This window comes from Balaenoptera musculus, chromosome 18 (genome assembly GCF_009873245.2).
Source record: "Balaenoptera musculus isolate JJ_BM4_2016_0621 chromosome 18, mBalMus1.pri.v3, whole genome shotgun sequence".
Taxonomy (NCBI): domain Eukaryota; kingdom Metazoa; phylum Chordata; class Mammalia; order Artiodactyla; family Balaenopteridae; genus Balaenoptera; species Balaenoptera musculus.
This window is the reverse complement of record NC_045802.1, coordinates 66,683,316-66,699,934: the sequence shown is the minus strand read 5'-3', so window position 1 is coordinate 66,699,934 and position 16,619 is coordinate 66,683,316. Positions and strand designations below refer to the sequence as shown.

General features: G+C 40.4%; 1 protein-coding gene across 9 annotated transcripts in view; it reads right to left on the bottom strand.

The window, feature by feature from the left end:
* The window catches only part of MBNL2 (muscleblind like splicing regulator 2), a 158,317-nt gene that overhangs the window by 33,703 nt on the left and 107,995 nt on the right, over nucleotides 1-16,619 (bottom strand). For 6 of the 9 annotated variants that reach the window (XM_036831100.1, XM_036831099.1, XM_036831103.1 and 3 more), the window contains 4 exons: nucleotides 11,679-11,879; nucleotides 8,288-8,551; nucleotides 1,384-1,437; nucleotides 599-752 (listed from right to left, as the gene is read on the bottom strand). In XM_036831100.1, coding sequence (XP_036686995.1) covers nucleotides 599-752; nucleotides 1,384-1,437; nucleotides 8,288-8,551; nucleotides 11,679-11,879 — 673 coding nt within the window. The remainder of the gene's footprint in view (nucleotides 1-598; nucleotides 753-1,383; nucleotides 1,438-8,287; nucleotides 8,552-11,678; nucleotides 11,880-16,619) is intronic. The other 3 variants (XM_036831104.1, XM_036831107.1, XM_036831106.1) reach the window with 1 other exon arrangement.

Genomic DNA, 16,619 nt, shown 5'->3' with positions numbered 1-16,619 from the left:
ACCTAATATTATCAGGCATTGGCTTAGAAACTGAGGATAAGAGTTCTCTATGTTTGTGAACTTGGTGGAAGTTGAGAAGGATGGCAAAAGAGATAGAATGGATGTAAAAATATGAGTAGAGGATTGCTTTAATTTGAATAGCCTCTTTTTTTGTTTGTTTGTTTTGTTTTGTTTAGTGCTCTGAATAGGAATAGGAAAAAAAAAAGGTTAGTATTTACTGGAATTGCTATTTTTAGGTCATTCAGGGTTAATGACAAGTTTCAATTGTCACACATAAGAGGTCTTACTTACATAAACAATTTTTACACAGCTTGTGTAAATACAAGAAACCAAAAGCCCTAACAGCTGTTTGCTTCTCATGGGTTCAAACTGTCACTTAACTCTATAAAATATTTGGCTTTAGAATCCTAACAGTCTTTAGCTATTGTCCCAAGCAAGGTAAATTATCTAGATAGCTAGGACAATGATGAGTTTCAGGCTGTATTTATCGTCCCTTTAAAAGCAAACTAGATGCCACCAAACAGCTTAAAGGAATGAGAAGAAAGCACATGACCGGAGGGCACACGGACACAGGACTTGGAACTGTCAGGGCACGTACCTGTCGGAATGAATGCCGTGTGCTGCTGCAGCTGTGCACTGGTGAGAGCTTGCTGGTAGTGCAAGACGCTGGGATTAAAGACGGTGCTGGCACCGTTGCTTTTTTCAAGTGCTTGTCTCTTTGGTAAAGGATGAAGAGCACCAGGAGGAAAGGCCTATAAGTGAAGAATTGGATAAGATGTGTATAACTCACAGTGAACACACCTTCAGCGTCCACAGAGATCATCAATTGCAACATACTTTAAAAAAATGACAGCTAAGGAGATGCGTCTGCCATGCACCTTAATTTAAACAGCGGCAAAGTCGAATGAGTGAGAGTTTGTTACCGAGAGCAAAGCATGATTTCTGTAATCCAAAACGGTAGCATCTTAACTAAGGAAAAGAAAAGCTATCAAGCAACAACAACGAAAAATGACTTCAGCTTTTAAAATGAGTTAAACTAGTCTAAGGGGGGAAAGAAGCATTTGTGTTATTATTAATACCTATTCTTTTCCTTAACGAAATGGCAATTTCTTGAATTTAAAGGTTAATTAGAATTATAATGAGCATTTTTCCAAGCCAAGTAATTTAAATTTGCTTCACTCTTTTGGAAAAGGTATTAAAATTTGTTAGGATTAATTTATTCCACATATTACATATGAAAATGAGATGGCTAAACACCTTATTGAATTTTTTTCATTAATTAATAATAATGATTGTTTGCAACCAATATTTTACAAGTAATACAAATCTCAGATGGTTCTCTGAAAAGCTACATGCAAAGCGAAAGGTGAAAGGTCAAAGTACCAGGTCTACAGATGCTTCGAGAGGTCGCTTCATTGCTTTGGCAGTCGACTGAGTCTTTTAATAACAGGCAGCGAGCACATGATGGCAGTGGGCCAATGGGATTCAAGCGAATTAACATACAGGTAAACAGCAAGCAGAGGTGCATCATGGGAACGGCATTGCATTGTGGATAGGTGAGAAGGAAAAAAATATTCTGAATGCAATATACAACGTACAAAACACTAGGCATGCACAACAACAAAAATGTTCTCTAAAGAAATGAATATTACACCTTAAATTAGTATTGAAGCAAAAATGCATCTACTATACCTTAGTTAAAAGCATATAAGAGAGTAAAATATAGATGTTTGAAATTCAGGAAAGTTAATTAAAACAGCAGCTTGCATACATACCATAAGCATTTTTTACATTGCTTCAGAAAAAAATGCAAAACTTTTAAGGGCCACAGGATTGAAGAACTTCTGATAAGTTAGTTTTCAAATATAAAATAATGAATGCACTATGTATAACATCCAAGTTATAAGATCCAAGTTGAAAAAAAAGATAATATCTTTAACTTTTATAAAAATAATTTTTAATGAAGATCTAGCCTAACAAAATGAAGCGGCAAACTGAGACAAACAATTCAGGCAAAAAAATATTCAAACACAAGATTATTTAGGCAAAACTGTTTGGGTTTGGATCTTAGTTTTTTGTCTGAATTATGTGGATAATTGTCTCAATTTTTCTCTTCACTTTGCTAGTGTGGATCTGGTAACGTGGAATAAGGCTCCAAACTTAACAAGTTTTGAATTTGCATAGTAGGTTTCTCAAATTTCCTGCTTTTATTCCATCATACGGTTTCTAATGACTAACTTATCATCCATTCTGTTTTCCACCACATTTGAAATTTTAATTCAATTTATCGCAAACAACTTACCAGATTACACTAAGAAAATACCCTTTAAAGGGTATTTAGTGTCCTCAGGTATCAAAATAATTTATATTTAATAATTCTAGTCGTACTTTTAAGTATAATCAGTGACCAACCCAGTTAACGAGATGTGGGAAACTCTTGGCTAGAACAAGTACAACAGCTAAAAATAGCAAACAGCTAAAAGATAGCAAAGAACTGCTTGGACTATTAGAAGTAAAATAATATCTTTAACTTATAACCATACTTGTGGGCAGATAGTTTCGTTTAAACAGCTGAAATAATAATAAATAGTGATTGATTTAGACCATGATGAAAAAATTTTCCTGTTCCTTGATGACTGTTGTAAAAAAAAATCTAAAAATTTTATGATGGAATTCTATGAAAATAAAGAAATTCAAAGGAATAGCTCCAATGCAAACAAAAGAAATGAAATACCCATTTTCTATGTTTAGCACAATAGGTAAATCCCTAAGGTTTGCACAATAAATACAAAATGTTTTATTCTAAAGTTCCGAGTTACAGCTATGGCATTTGAAAGAAAATGGGATAGTATTTAACCCTCAAACTGGGAAACAATGAATGATATCTTCCTTGGCCAATAAAGAGCTGTTCATCATCATTTGAAGACTCAGGATTAAAAGTACGGAAGTGATAGGAGGTAAAGGAAAGAGCTAAGGGTGGAGCGGGGTGGAGACTAGCAGTAAAGCGTAAAGGACTACAGGTAGAGGAGAGGCTTAGAATGGCCCGTGGAGAAGCTGCTTTGGAAGGCAGTCTGGATAGAGGCCATCACATAACATACAATCATTGTTCTTCAGGCAGAATTGTGAACATTTTCAAAACCCAACAAGCTTCACAGTGAGAAAGCTTCTTTGAATATTCTTTCCTCAAATGTCAGTTTGCCATGATGTAACTTTCATGACACCAGTTTTGTTTAAAATCTTTCATTCCTGTATAGTTTTACACTGCTAGATAATGCAATTTTTAAAAATTAAAAAAATTTTTTTGCTTATATTAACCTGTACTGACTACATAAAGCTGCATAGCCTGTTCTCACAGAGTACACTAACAACCTTAACCGGATGGTTAAGCTCAAAATCATTTTGGCCTCAACTTTCTGGTTTCAATTCTTCCCTTCACTTTTCCAGTCTTTGAGAGGTATAGAACAAATCTGCTCTTGGGTTGATCTTTTCTGATATGCTAACTAGAAGAGTGATTATGTCTCCACAGGCTGGTATTTATGAACAAAATTTTGATTTAACAGAGTATCATTTAATGAAGTCTCCAAGTAGAAAAAAGAAATATTAAATATTTCTCCTTAGGATGGACACCTGAAAGGTTAATGTTCTCTTTTTTCCCAACCTTAGTTTGATGAAATGCAATTTCGACAGAAATTATAATAAACTAGGAATTTAAAGAAGCTGAGAGCCCTAAACTGAGCTGGACAGTGACAGCATTTCCCTTTCCGCCACTCCGTATTTGGGGTTTTCTTTACTAAATGCAAACATCTTGTCTTTTCAAGGAAACACTAAGGTCTTGGAGGGTCGAGTGTACCTATTAATATCTTGCACACCTCACACTTTGAGGCGCATGTGTAGAATGTTTTTGAAAAACTGTATGGATGAATAATCATGTTCTAATGTGGCTTTGTAGTAGACAGATGTTCCGTTTTAGAGGGTATTATGTGGCTGCAGGCATATGTTTACCTATATTGAAAGATCTTCAGGCTTAAAATAGGCCTGAGAGATCCCCAAGCCCGGTGCACCTTGGGAGCTTCCTTAGGCACCTATGCAGAGAGCGAGGTTCTCTTTAATTGAGCCCCTACCGTGTGCCAGGCACTGGGCACCCATTCTTGCTGGCTTCACCAACATTTCTGATCCTTTGCCCCCTCTGGGCTTTCTCCAGCCTTATATACATACAGCCAGGCTTTTCATTTTCTGGATCAAGGAGCAAGCCAACTTCAAGTCAAGGCAAGCCAACCAAGGGCCCGGCATTAGAAGCAAAGACCAAACCTGAGGAGTCAGGAAATGCTGACGACAGTCATCAGAGCTGCCACTCGAATGTGGAAGAAAAGGATGTGGACAAGTAGGATGCGATTCAAAGTTCCTGTACGTGTTTTCTTGAACAACTGACACTTATCTAGCTGATGGCAGCTGGTCCTGTTTCCTTTTACAAAATAAGTATCTCCTGGCGTAGCCCCATTTTGGTGTGTGCGTGAAGAAAGACTGCTGACTTGAAGATCAGATACGCTCTGTGTTAAAATTACCAAAGAGAGGCTCTGGCTGGCTTATTTTTACATTTGAAAAATTCTGACGAGGGTGATGCTCATGTTTTAAGAGGCAGTGCAAAAGATTAAGGCTCGAAAGGAAAGAGATGTCTCTTTTTCTGGAATCAAAGCTTTCAATTCCTTTTCAGGGTCCAGTTAATCCAAAGAAGGGGAAATCCCGGACAGTAATAAAAATCGCACTACAGAAATTCTTGGTGTTCAGATATGGAACCCAGGTGAATGGAATACTAATATCTTCTGACTGCAATCATCACTCCCATTTGTTCTTTTAAATAAGGAAATAATAGTTTTTCTTCAGTGTACTGAGTAATCTCGCTATGAGAATAAGAATACTTTGACTTCATCCAGCTGCAACTAGACTGGTTTCAAATGAGCCTCTCACTTCAACTAAAAAGACATGACAGATTCAGTAATTTTCATGTCATTGTCAGAAAGAAGCTGACGCTTTTGTTCTGTTTTGTTTGTTTTGTTTCCTTAGTTCAGGGAACTAAGGAAACTACATTCCTTTGGGTTGTCTTTGACGGTGCTGCAAGATCACCTGAAGTATCAGAACTCCAAATCTGGGCACAGGGTAACAATCTAGGAAACTACGGTAACTAAATACACTGACATCCACTGCAACAACATCTGTGCATCTTGATGAAGATGATGTGAAAATGCACAGAAAGGCACATAGAGGAGTCGAATCTTGATTTAAAGATACCGGGCTGTTTGTGTAAATGGCCAGTTCTTCTCTTAGCTCCATCAGCCCAGGTCATCTACCATTGACATATTCTAGGTGCATTGTTCCTTCAGTGATTGAAGAACATATTGACTGCAGATGTTAGAATTGGTACTTCTAGGTAGCAACCGGATAAATCAAGGCTCAGATAAATTCAGGGCTCAGCTGTAAAGGTCACTATTAGCACCAGTGTTTTTTTGTATTTAACAGGTATTTGAGGTATAGGGACTAAGTTTTTCATAGTCCCAGAACCTTGTCTCATATCCCAGTGGCCAGAGATGACCATCGTGATCCAGGCTGAGCCAATCATGGCATGCTATTACTCTCACCACAGGACAACCACCAAAACGACCCTGGTGGCTCATTTTTTTTTTTTTTTTCCTAATTAGAGATGGTATCGAAGATACTATTTTTGTCTCTTGTCAGGAGATGTAAGAATGTGTCCCTACAGGTGTCCAAAGCCCATGGTCAGTGTCGTCTGGAGAAGCTGATCTTAGAGAGTGGAGCTGATATACCAAGAGAAGCAGAAAAAAAGAAAAGCGAGAGACCTACTGGTTTTCAAGTTTCTGGATCCATCTACCCCTGAGCCCTATTTTACCTCTACTCTCCTGGAGGGCACTAAATGATCTAGTAAAGTTTTTGTCTCTTGCAACCAGAGTTCTGATTAGCCTTGGGGGTATCCTTGATACCTAGTTATGATTTATAACATTCGCTTAAGGTAAAAACGTGTTCTTTGTGCCCAACGATCAACACACCAGTTAGAATAAATTTGGGCTGGCCTGAAAGAATGATTACAATGAAAAACATTTTACTTCTCGGTAGGATGAGATCTTCACTAAGTGGATGGTAAGATGGATTCCACACTGCAGAAGTGTATAGAAGACCTCCTTTGCTCTCTTAAAAGAATTCCTTTTTCATCAGCATTCAGTGACCAATTTATTCTCATCTCCCCTACAGGTCCCTCACTCCCTGCTCCTAATTATAATCAGTTTTGAAAACCACTCTTTTATGAGAACAAAAAGGGGAGAATTCATCTATATTGTCCTGACTTTCTTATGTGGATGCATACATTCCCACACATATAGAAACTCACACACAGAGAAATCACTGTTATGTCCAGTGATGAAAAAACACTAAAGGGACGAGGACTCTGAGAAGAAACAGTGAGAGAGATGAAGGACTCAGTGCTCAAGATACTTGGAAATAAGCTGAGATTGGAAAGGTCTGAATAAGCACACAGGCCACACTAAGCGGTGATGACGTAAGGGCAGGCTCTGTTCCTCTCTGCATCCCTGTTGCTTATCACTGGGCCAGGCCTTATAAACATGTGTGGAGGGAATTCCCTGGCGGTCCGGTGTCTGGGACTCTGTGCTTTCATGCCGAGGGCCCAGGTTCAATCCCTGGTCAGGGAACTAAGGTCCTGCAAGCTGCGTGGTGTGGCCAAAAATAAAATAAAATAAAAAATAAAACGAATCATTCTCTAAAAAAATAAAATAAAATGAATCATTCTCTAAAAACAAAAATTTGTGGAAAGAATGTTGAGTAATATGAACTTGGTGTATAACAGCTACCCTTGCATTCTGATCAGGCATCAGTGTATGAAGTGGTGGTCGCTAGTTAGAACAATGTGTTTTAAACTATACCTTTCATCCCTGAAGCCATATCTGTCTTTCGCAAGGGATGACTGGCCACTGAGTCTTTCCTGCCCCCCTCCACCCCGGACCCCATTATGCATTTCCACTGTGTCATGGAGGAGCATTATCGCCATCACTAAACTCCAAGCTCCCCGAGGGCAAGGAAAGCTGCCTGATTTATTTTTTCCAGCCAGCAAGTGCCTGATGCACGGCAGGTCTCATTATATAATATGTTTTGAATGAATGGACGCCCAGTGCCTATCATATATTAAAACAGACTTCTGTCAAGCCAGAGATCTCACATGAAAACAAATTAATTCTACAGGCCAGTGCGGTGGTTCTCAAACTTTGCTGCACACTGGGATCAACTGGGAGCTTCTAAAGAAAGAAAGAAAGAAAGAATAAAGAAAGAAAGCCCCTGCCCAGGCCACATCCAAACTAATTAAATAAGAAACTTGGGGGAAGGGACTGATGTTAGAACCTTTCAAGATCCCTCAGGTAATCCCAGAATACAGCTAAATTTAAGTGTTCTAGGTAGGGGCTTCTCAAACGTTACTGTGTATACAAAACACCTGGGTACATTTTAGAATTCGAATTCAGAGCCCCAAGGTCTGGGGTGGGGCCTGAGCCAGGACAGCGACTCAGGGACCTGAGGCTGGGTTCCAGGCCTTTCTTTTTTTCCAAGCACCAGCCCTACAGCTCCATCTTCAGCTGTTTCATGACTTGATGTTCTGCCTAAAATTTCATTTAGGGAGAGAGCGTTTGCAGCATGGCCTTTGTGATAAGTGACAGAAGAGGGACAAAAGATGGGGGTAGGGAAGAGCCGGGCAGCGGGGGCCGCCGGCCGCGGGCTCCTGGCTCCGGGCTGCTCTCTCGGGAGCGCTGCGGGTGATGCGCAGCCGCCGCCGCAGGCCTCCCGCCCTGTTTCCCTCTCTCTCTGTCTGTCTGTCTCTCTCTCTCTCTCTCTCTCTCTCTCTCTCTCTCTCTCTCTCGGGCTGTGGGCCGCCTCCCTGGTCCTTCCCGCTCTGCGAGGAGCCCGGGCCGGTCCCGCCCGTGTCAGGTCTCCGAGCAGAGCTGGGCGTGGGGAAGGGCGCTCGCACCCGCCCCGCGTTCCCTGCACCCGCCTGAGGGATTTACTTATTGTGCTGCAGAAGGGAAGGAGGGAGGGACAGAACAGAACAGAACAAAACAAAACGGGGGCAACCGAGACAGGACGTAGGCAGCGGAGCAGCGGGAACAGCAGCCGTCCCCGCTCCCAGCGGTCTGGGGAGCGTGCGCGTCCCCGCGCGGAAGGCGCGGCTCCGGGCTCGCGGGCCGGGGAAGGTGCGCGGCGCGCGCGCCCCACTTACCATGACTGTGGCCGCGGCCGCGGCTGCCTGGGCGGCCACCGCGGCCTGGTTGGCTTGGTGCTGCGCAGCTTTGATTTTGGCCTGCAAGTGTGCAGGAGGGTGAAAATATTTGCATTTCTCCCTCATGCAACGCCCCTTTATGTAATCCATACAAACGGTTACAGTGTTGTCGTTTGTGTCGATCATGGTGCTGTCGGCGGGGTGTGCAAAGCGGCAGTCAGTCTCTCCCCGGGCACAGTTTCCTCGCTGGAACTCCCTGCAGACCTAGGACACGGGGAGAAGAGCACACGATGCAGAAGGAAGCCCCAGGGCCGCCGGGAACTACCTCTGCGAGCGCAGCCACGATGTAAAAAAAAAGAAAAGAAAAGGAATAAATGCCTTTCCTTTCTTTTAATGGTGGCTTTTGTGCCATTTACAATAAACATTCGATTATCCAGGACTCAAGTAACTGGAATCCCGGGCAAAATAATTTGAGTTTTACTTCGCCCTCTTTTCTGGGGTGAGAATCTATATTAAGAAAGTCAAAATCTGCAGTTAAATCAACAAGGCCCCCATTGTTCTTGGGATTTATTTATTTATTTAGCGAAGTAAAGGAGGGAGGGAGGGAAGGAAGGAAGAAAGGAAAGAAAGAATAGTTTATTATATATATATATATATATATAGTAATTTGGAGAGTTTATATATATGTGTGTGTATATATATATACACACACGTATATAAAATTTGGACGTCTATATATAGCCACATCTTCTTCTACCATGACAACTCTGAGATTTTACAGGTTTTTTACATGGAGGGATTATTTCACCAAAGATCAAGCCACAAGGTCATTGCTGCACAACTGCTAAAAGAATAAGGCGATGTGACAAACTTGTTTCTCCTCTCTGAGGATGGGAACTGGGGCTGGAGTGAATGTGAATACTCCCGTTTTCCCATAGGTCTCTCCTGCTCCACAAAGATAACGTATGCTTATACTCATAAATTAGAAGAACTACGATATCTAAGACACCAAAACTTTCATTTAAGTCACAATATTATTATTTCTGACAGCACAGAAAGAAGGTAAAAATACAAAATAAAACAGAGAGAAATATGGGAAGAGATAAAGGGAAAGAAGTAAAAGGAGGGAAGTAGGATAGAGTTTGAAGTGTTGATGTATTGTTTCTTTTTTTTATTCCTTAACCCTTAATTATCCTGAAATCTCAAGTAACTGCAATGCTCCATCCTCTGAGAATTCTCGTGGATCAGGAGTTTACTGTTTAAAGAAAATTTTCTTTGGAATTTAAAGAGTATTCTTAACCTTGCCCTAAATACCGATAGCGTCAAGTAACACAAATAACATATATACATAATACTTATATTTATAAATATCATTATCATGGAAGAATTACTAGTAAAATTGTAAGTTATTTTCTTCTCAGGCTCCACATCCAAAGTTGATGTGCTCAAGTGGTGGTTCACATCTTTATCATTAGTGGTATTACAGGAAGGGTCACTGACATGACATTCAAGCCTTGTGAGAGTCAAAAGTACTTGGGAAATACAGTTTCACTGACCAGTGACCAAGCGAGTTTAAGGGGTAAACAGATAAATCACAAAATTATTAATTGTTTCCTTCTACTTTGGATATTATCCAACATTCCATCTTTAGCTCATAAAATGTACAAAATAAAAATTACTAAACTGTTCCCACAGATTCTGAGTATGCCTCCCTCTGTAAGTGGAATGACTCCAGGCTAAGACTGCACTGGGGTGTAGAGTAGCCCTCAGGCATTTACCAAGGGGCTCTGTGTGCAGCTGACTTCATTCCTGGTTTGAAATGAATTGCAAGCTGCTTTGCTAAAGTCCTCGTGAATCAGTTTTACATATGTCTTTGTCTACCAATCCTGTAGGGAAGGACAACTTGTTCCCAACTCAGCTGATTTAATTTGTTTTCTAAACCACTCGGTCACGTACTGAACACGAAACCTTCATGGGTCCACCAGGTGGAGCCCCAAACGCTTTTCCAGTCCCATGAAAGGTCTGTTCAATATTCACAGGGTTAGTCTTGATCAAAACAGTAGCGATGGGAGTTTATTGTCTTTTCATTTGGGGATCTATATACTCCAGATGGAAGCTGATATTAGGCAACATTTTATCATTTTCAATATTTATTGGGTAAATATTTAAACAAATGCACATTGAAAGAACATTCTCAGATGATCCAAGATAAAGCACAGTGTACATTCTAACCATACGTATATATCACCTAACAACTAACTGGTGGTTGAATTAAAGGAACTCTTTGAAAAATCTATCAGACCCTTTACACACCCATATACAATGCTCTATTAAATGTCATAGGATACAGTAGTTAAGATAAATGGATGAATGCCCTAACTGATTAAAGAGAAATTTTACCTAGTAAAGTACAGCTGAGTTGGTTTGACTCATGACTTAAGAATTATGTTTTATAAATATATGAATTTTTAAACTTTTTATTTTATATTGGAGTATAGTTGATTAACAATATTGTGATAGTTTCAGGTGTACAGCAAAGTGATTCAGTTATACATATACATGTATCTATTCTTTTTCAAATTCTTTCCCCATTTAGGTTGTTATATAATATTGAGCAGAGTTCCCTGTGCTATACAGTAGGTCCTTGTTGATTATCCATTTTAAATATAGCAGTGCGTACCTGTCAATCCCAAACTCCCTAACTATCCCTTCCCCCCTACCCTTCCCCCCCGGTAACCACAAGTTTGTTCTCTAGGTCTGTGTTTTCTTGACTTTTGTAGATCACTTGAATTTAAGTTAAAGAAAATATCTCAAATCAATAATTAGATTTTCCCAGGCTCCAGTTCCCCCTGTTTACCTCTACGTAACTGGGGCTGATATCCTGGAACACGCTAGAGCAGCCGTACTAGTTCTTCAAATACTGAAATATGATCATACCACTTGGTCAGTAGTCATAGTGCTACGTCTTCCCACCCGTGTCCCTGACTGTCCCCCTTGTCCTGGCTGCTGGCCTCCTAACCTGCCCGTTACCAGACCTTTCCAGGATCCAGCAAAGGTTCATGCCTGGCGCAGCTGGAGCCCTTGGGAGCCATCTTCGTGGCCTGCATAGTGATTGATTCAATGTTCCATTGGTTGTTACATATTTTGGCCCTGAACACACATTCCACACAACAGATTCTTGTTTGTATTAAACTTATTCTTTTCCCACAGACTAATTTCCTTTCTACTCGACCTTAAATTCAAACAATAGAATTATGAATGCATGGCTTTTAGGTGAATGTGTGTGCATGGCTGTTTTGCAAGACTGAGTTAATATCTTACAAGCATTCACTTACATAGAGGCACGGTTCTACCACAGATGCATCTCAAACCACAAATATAATTGAAGTACCTCCAGTTTGTCAGTCCTGAGAAGTTTCTGAGTTGCAGTTGAGCCCGGGACGGTGACAGGTGGACTTCCGGGAACAATAACAGGTGTGGTGGGTAGAATTTCCGTTGGGACTAAGCCAACTCCAGGGGTTACCGGCGCTAAGTAAGGAGCAAAGCTAATCGCCGTATTTGTCCCTATTGCGGGACCTACAGGAAAAGTGGGCTGTTAAAGGAAGATAACACAAGACAAAGATTCCTTTAGAAGAAAACTTTTCAAAATCACCAGCAAGTGTCATCTGAACAAAATTCATTCATTGCATACAAGACTCTTTGTGTTAGTTGCATAGGTCAATGCTGAACTGTGAAAATTCATTAAGCTTCTCTGTTTTTTGCTTAATAAAAATGAAGTCCATACAGATCCTCTCTTCCCCAAACTGTACAAACACATGGGAGAACATCATAGAAACCTAACTACAGGGACCAGGTTAAACTTTTATTCCCATGAAAGTGTTCTCAAGAAAAGAAAAGAATAACTTCACTCTAATTGCTCATCATTCCAAACTATTGACTGTTACAACAAGAAGGCAGTCGAACTTAGGGAATGCTGACTCATAATCTTTGATTTCTCCTACGTGTCTCTCAAAGGGAGAGGAAGAAAGAAAAACCCTTGACTATAGACTGATTTTCAGACTGACCAAGTTTATACACTCTCAAAAAGTGGGGATTATTTGGTATTTTATTTTGCTAAGATTTACCACTATGTTTCCATATTCTATCACTAGCATATATAACCCCAAAATTCATAGGCAGCTTTCATCTAGACCTGCTATTTCTTGCTCTAGCTCAGCTATGTCTAGATCCAATCTTCCTTTCCTGAAAGGTGGGACGGAAGGGCTTGAACTTTTCCATTGGCCATTAAAAGTTGCTTTGGTTTCCCAGGTCACAAAATCAACGCAGCAGTGATGAAGGCATAGAGTTCCTTACTAAACTTCTCTATCACTATACTCTTTGTCCAGGGATAAGAAGAAATATATTAGAGGGTTGACGGGATGATTGTTTTCAAAAGCTTCACCTGAAAATATGCCTTTCAGAAAGGAAATAATGCACATTTAAGAGAACAACAAACTTGGCTTCACTTTTAAAGAGCCCATGTTAAAAATGTACATTTAAGAGAACAACAAACTTTTGCTTCACTTTCAAAGAGCTGATGTTAAAAATTTAAGATGCTAAAGATTTTTCTTAGAATAAACTTTGCAGTGGAGTGAATTGGACCTGAATAGTTTTTGTTGGTTTTGTTTGTTTTTAGTTATTGGATGACTTTTACCCTATTTATTTTTAGGATATTTTAGGTATTTGCAATCACATGTTAATGCAATTTTCTCATATTGAACTATGTGGTTGGCCATGTCATGCTACTTCTCTATTTGTACATTGTGGGTAACATTCTTGTTGTCTATTTATAGCTCTGAGTTGTTGAACATATGGGAAAAATAATAATCTGTGTGTATTAAGTTTTTTGTTGACAGCAATAATGGAAAAATATCTTTTACAAACGATGATGTTAGAAAGCAGTGAATTATTAATAGTTTGTGCGGGGAGTTCTTGGAGAGGCTGAAAGGCTTCACTGAAGTGACTGGCCGGGGGAGGGATGGAAGAGGTGATTCTAATGGTCTTAGAGGGCGCTGCTGCACTCTCACGAGGGGCTCTTAGATCTTTATGGCTCTGACATAAAATTCACTTTGGGGGAAAGTTGCTTCATGAGGTCTTAACATGGGAAATTGATGGCAGTTAGGATTTTTTTTCTTCCTTGACTTTCTACAGAGTTTTATACATGAATGTTTTCCATTTTCAACCCATTTGAGTCATAATTATAGAACGCTGTGGTTTTCAGTAACTGTAGCTTTTATAATTTAGTACCGTTGAAAAGAAGCCAAGTGATTTAAATGGTATAAGGGCTCTATAATGTTAGGATTTAAGAAAATCAATTCTGAAAGGTCATAAATCACAACAGATCAGTGATTCAAAGAACCAGCTATATCAGAAATGCCTGAGGGGAATTTCATAAATAGAGATATCACAAATTTTGACTCAATATGTCTGGGCAGGGTCCTTGAGATTTGCATTAAAAAAAATTTACTACATGATCTGATGTGCAGCCCAGTTTGGGGACAACTGTCATAGATGAGGAGTGAAAATAAATATTAGGAAAAACCAGTACTAGTAGTGTAATTTAATCTAGAGACTAATGATCGAAGTAAACATTTAGAAACTAGAGCCCTCCCCACATCTCCATTTTTGACTTTCTGTTGAAGCAAATTCCCAACCTCCCTCCCTTTTAGATAATTTGAAGCCTGGGTCAGTGTAGGGACACACATTCAGGTTGTACCTTGACTGTCAATGGGCTGTCAGAACCTCAAAACCCATTTCCCAAAACCTTTTTGGATATCAACAAATCTCTTGCCATTAGCCAAATTTTGTTCCTTGTTCATCTAATTTAATGGTCGAAAATGAATGTTGCAGTTTGTTTTATTGATGATAGCTGTAATATAGGTCACAGAGAGTATTATTTAAAAGTAAAAACACAAATATTAGACAAAGGGAGACAGGAATTCAAAATTCTGAGCTCGGCCAGTTATTAATCTTTACCCTGGGCAGGAAATCAACCTCTCTGAACTTTAGTTTTCTCATCTGCAGAAGGGAAGTAAAGCTACTTAGCTTAAAGACTTGGGCTGAGCAAGGTGTTAGTTCTCTCTTATAATACTTCTCACGGTTGGAATGCAAGAAATAGCAGCTATCATTAGTAGTGTAAAAATCAGTATTAATAAAGGTTTTTTCCCCCCAATTGTCCATTGATTCTATAACAGGAATGTAGTCAGGATAGCAATATAATAATAGAGGTATAAAATCTTACTAAATGATAGCAAATACCTTCTTTATTTTGAAATATAGGTTGGGAAAGTCTGTATTTTCTTTCATGTGAAAGTTAAAAGTTCATAGGCTTTATGAAGATAGATTCAATTAGATATTTTCCCTTTTTTTTAATCTAGAGTGTTTTTTGTTGAAGTTGAATAGTAAAAAAAAAAAATACAGTTATGGTAATTTTCAGAGATGGGCACTATATTATTATTATTATTATTATTATCATCATTGGCAGTAATACCTTACATCTGTGAAAGGTTCGGCTGTTTTCAAAGCATTCTCACACACGGTGTCTTCTTTAATCTTCTCGATACCCGCGAGAAGCAAGCGTGGCAGCGAGAACGGCACAGTCTTCCAGGTGAAAGCAATTTAGAGTAGAGACTACATGGATTGCCCAAGGTCAGCGCTGCCGAGGCAGAGAGTCAAGGCAAAGCACCCAGGACCCCTGGCTCCCAGCCTGGGACTGTTTTCACTCCTCTGCACTTACTAGATTTCGTTGGTAATTTCTTAAAACAGAAGAGGGAACAAAAACACGAGTTGCCCTTACAGACGTAAGCGTACAGAGTGAGCATTGGCGGGGAGCCGTGTCCCACAGTCAGCCAGGGCCTCCCGCAGGCAGGAGGTTAGGGCTGCTCTGAACAGCTGCCTGGAAAACTGGGTCTCAGATCCTGGATTCAAGTTAAAGTCTCCAGGTGGCGTTGAGGCTGATGTCTGAACTTGAGTCTGAGTTGGTAGCTAAGAGAAGGGCAGCACCTCCAGGTGACTCTGCTGCTGGAAGGCCACGAGCTAGGGCTTGGGAGAACCGGCCCCGCGGTTCCTGCAGGAGGGCTGTTGCCAGGTGGTCTGAGACGAGATCCATTTGGTCCTCCTCATCTCTCAGCACTAACTGCAGTGAGAGAGGCCAGAGGACAAGAGCTGCAGAGAGTCTTCGGGAAGAAAATCGTGTCCGAGATGCCGGTCTTGCCATCCGCTCTGGACTTCACCCCACGTGCCTGTGTTTCTCACTCTCCACTCTTCCTTCTCCGTACATTACAGTAGTAGGTCTGGGTTCAAAGATCCCACACTCACATGTGCACACATGCTCTTTGATATTTTGTAGTGGCGAGGAAGGATCAGGGCTGGGGAGGAATGACTAAGTGGCCTGAGGTATTTTATGGCTCTAAAACGTAGTCAATTGACTTTTTAAAACAAGAGCGTGAGAGCTCATACATTTAGAAAGCTCTGACTTCAAACAGTAGGTATTTGGCACTCAAACTGAAAGGCCTAAAACATGGCATCTCTTAAGCCTTCTCCCTTTACTCCCAGAAGCATCTCTGGAGCACAGAATACTCAACACTAGACCTTGCCCCCAAGGACTGGATTGCATAGGCTCTTGAATCCCTGTCCTACTAAAGGCTACCCACCTGCTGCTTTATCTTGAGTGTACGTGGGAAGGTTGTGTGGGAGGTGAGGGGTTGGGGGCAGTGTGCTGGGAAGGGAAGGGAAGGGAAGGAAGAATTGCTGTTACACTCTGTTAGGAATTGGAGAAAGAAAAACTGCTAGGGGGAATAAGGTGAATGAGACTTTTCAAATGTAATGAATTTGAGACAGAAGAGGAAAGAATAGTTTGCATTTTCATTCATTCAATAAATATTCATTGGTGGTACAGACATGGTGCCAGAACACTGTGTCTGCATTTATTGAACTTAAACCCTAATGGGGAAGAACAAAGAAATAAAATGACAATTCATTTTTATGGATAAGCAGAAATGAGGAGGCCTCACTGGTAATGACAGAGATTGGTGGTGGGTCGCAGGGGATAGAGTTGGAGTCCTTATGAATAAGATGAAGTTAAAACGTGAAGAGTAGTAGGAAACTTCCAGCGAAAGCAAAGGCCTTGAGGCAAACAAGAGCTCTGTGTGTTCACAGAATTGAAAGTTTGGTTTGGTCTCAGTGGATAAAGGAAGAGTGGCCCAGTATGAGTTGGTGAGCTGGGAAGGGACCTGATCACAGATGACACTATAGATAAAGTCAAGGTTACATGTTTAGGCTTTGTCTCCAGTGA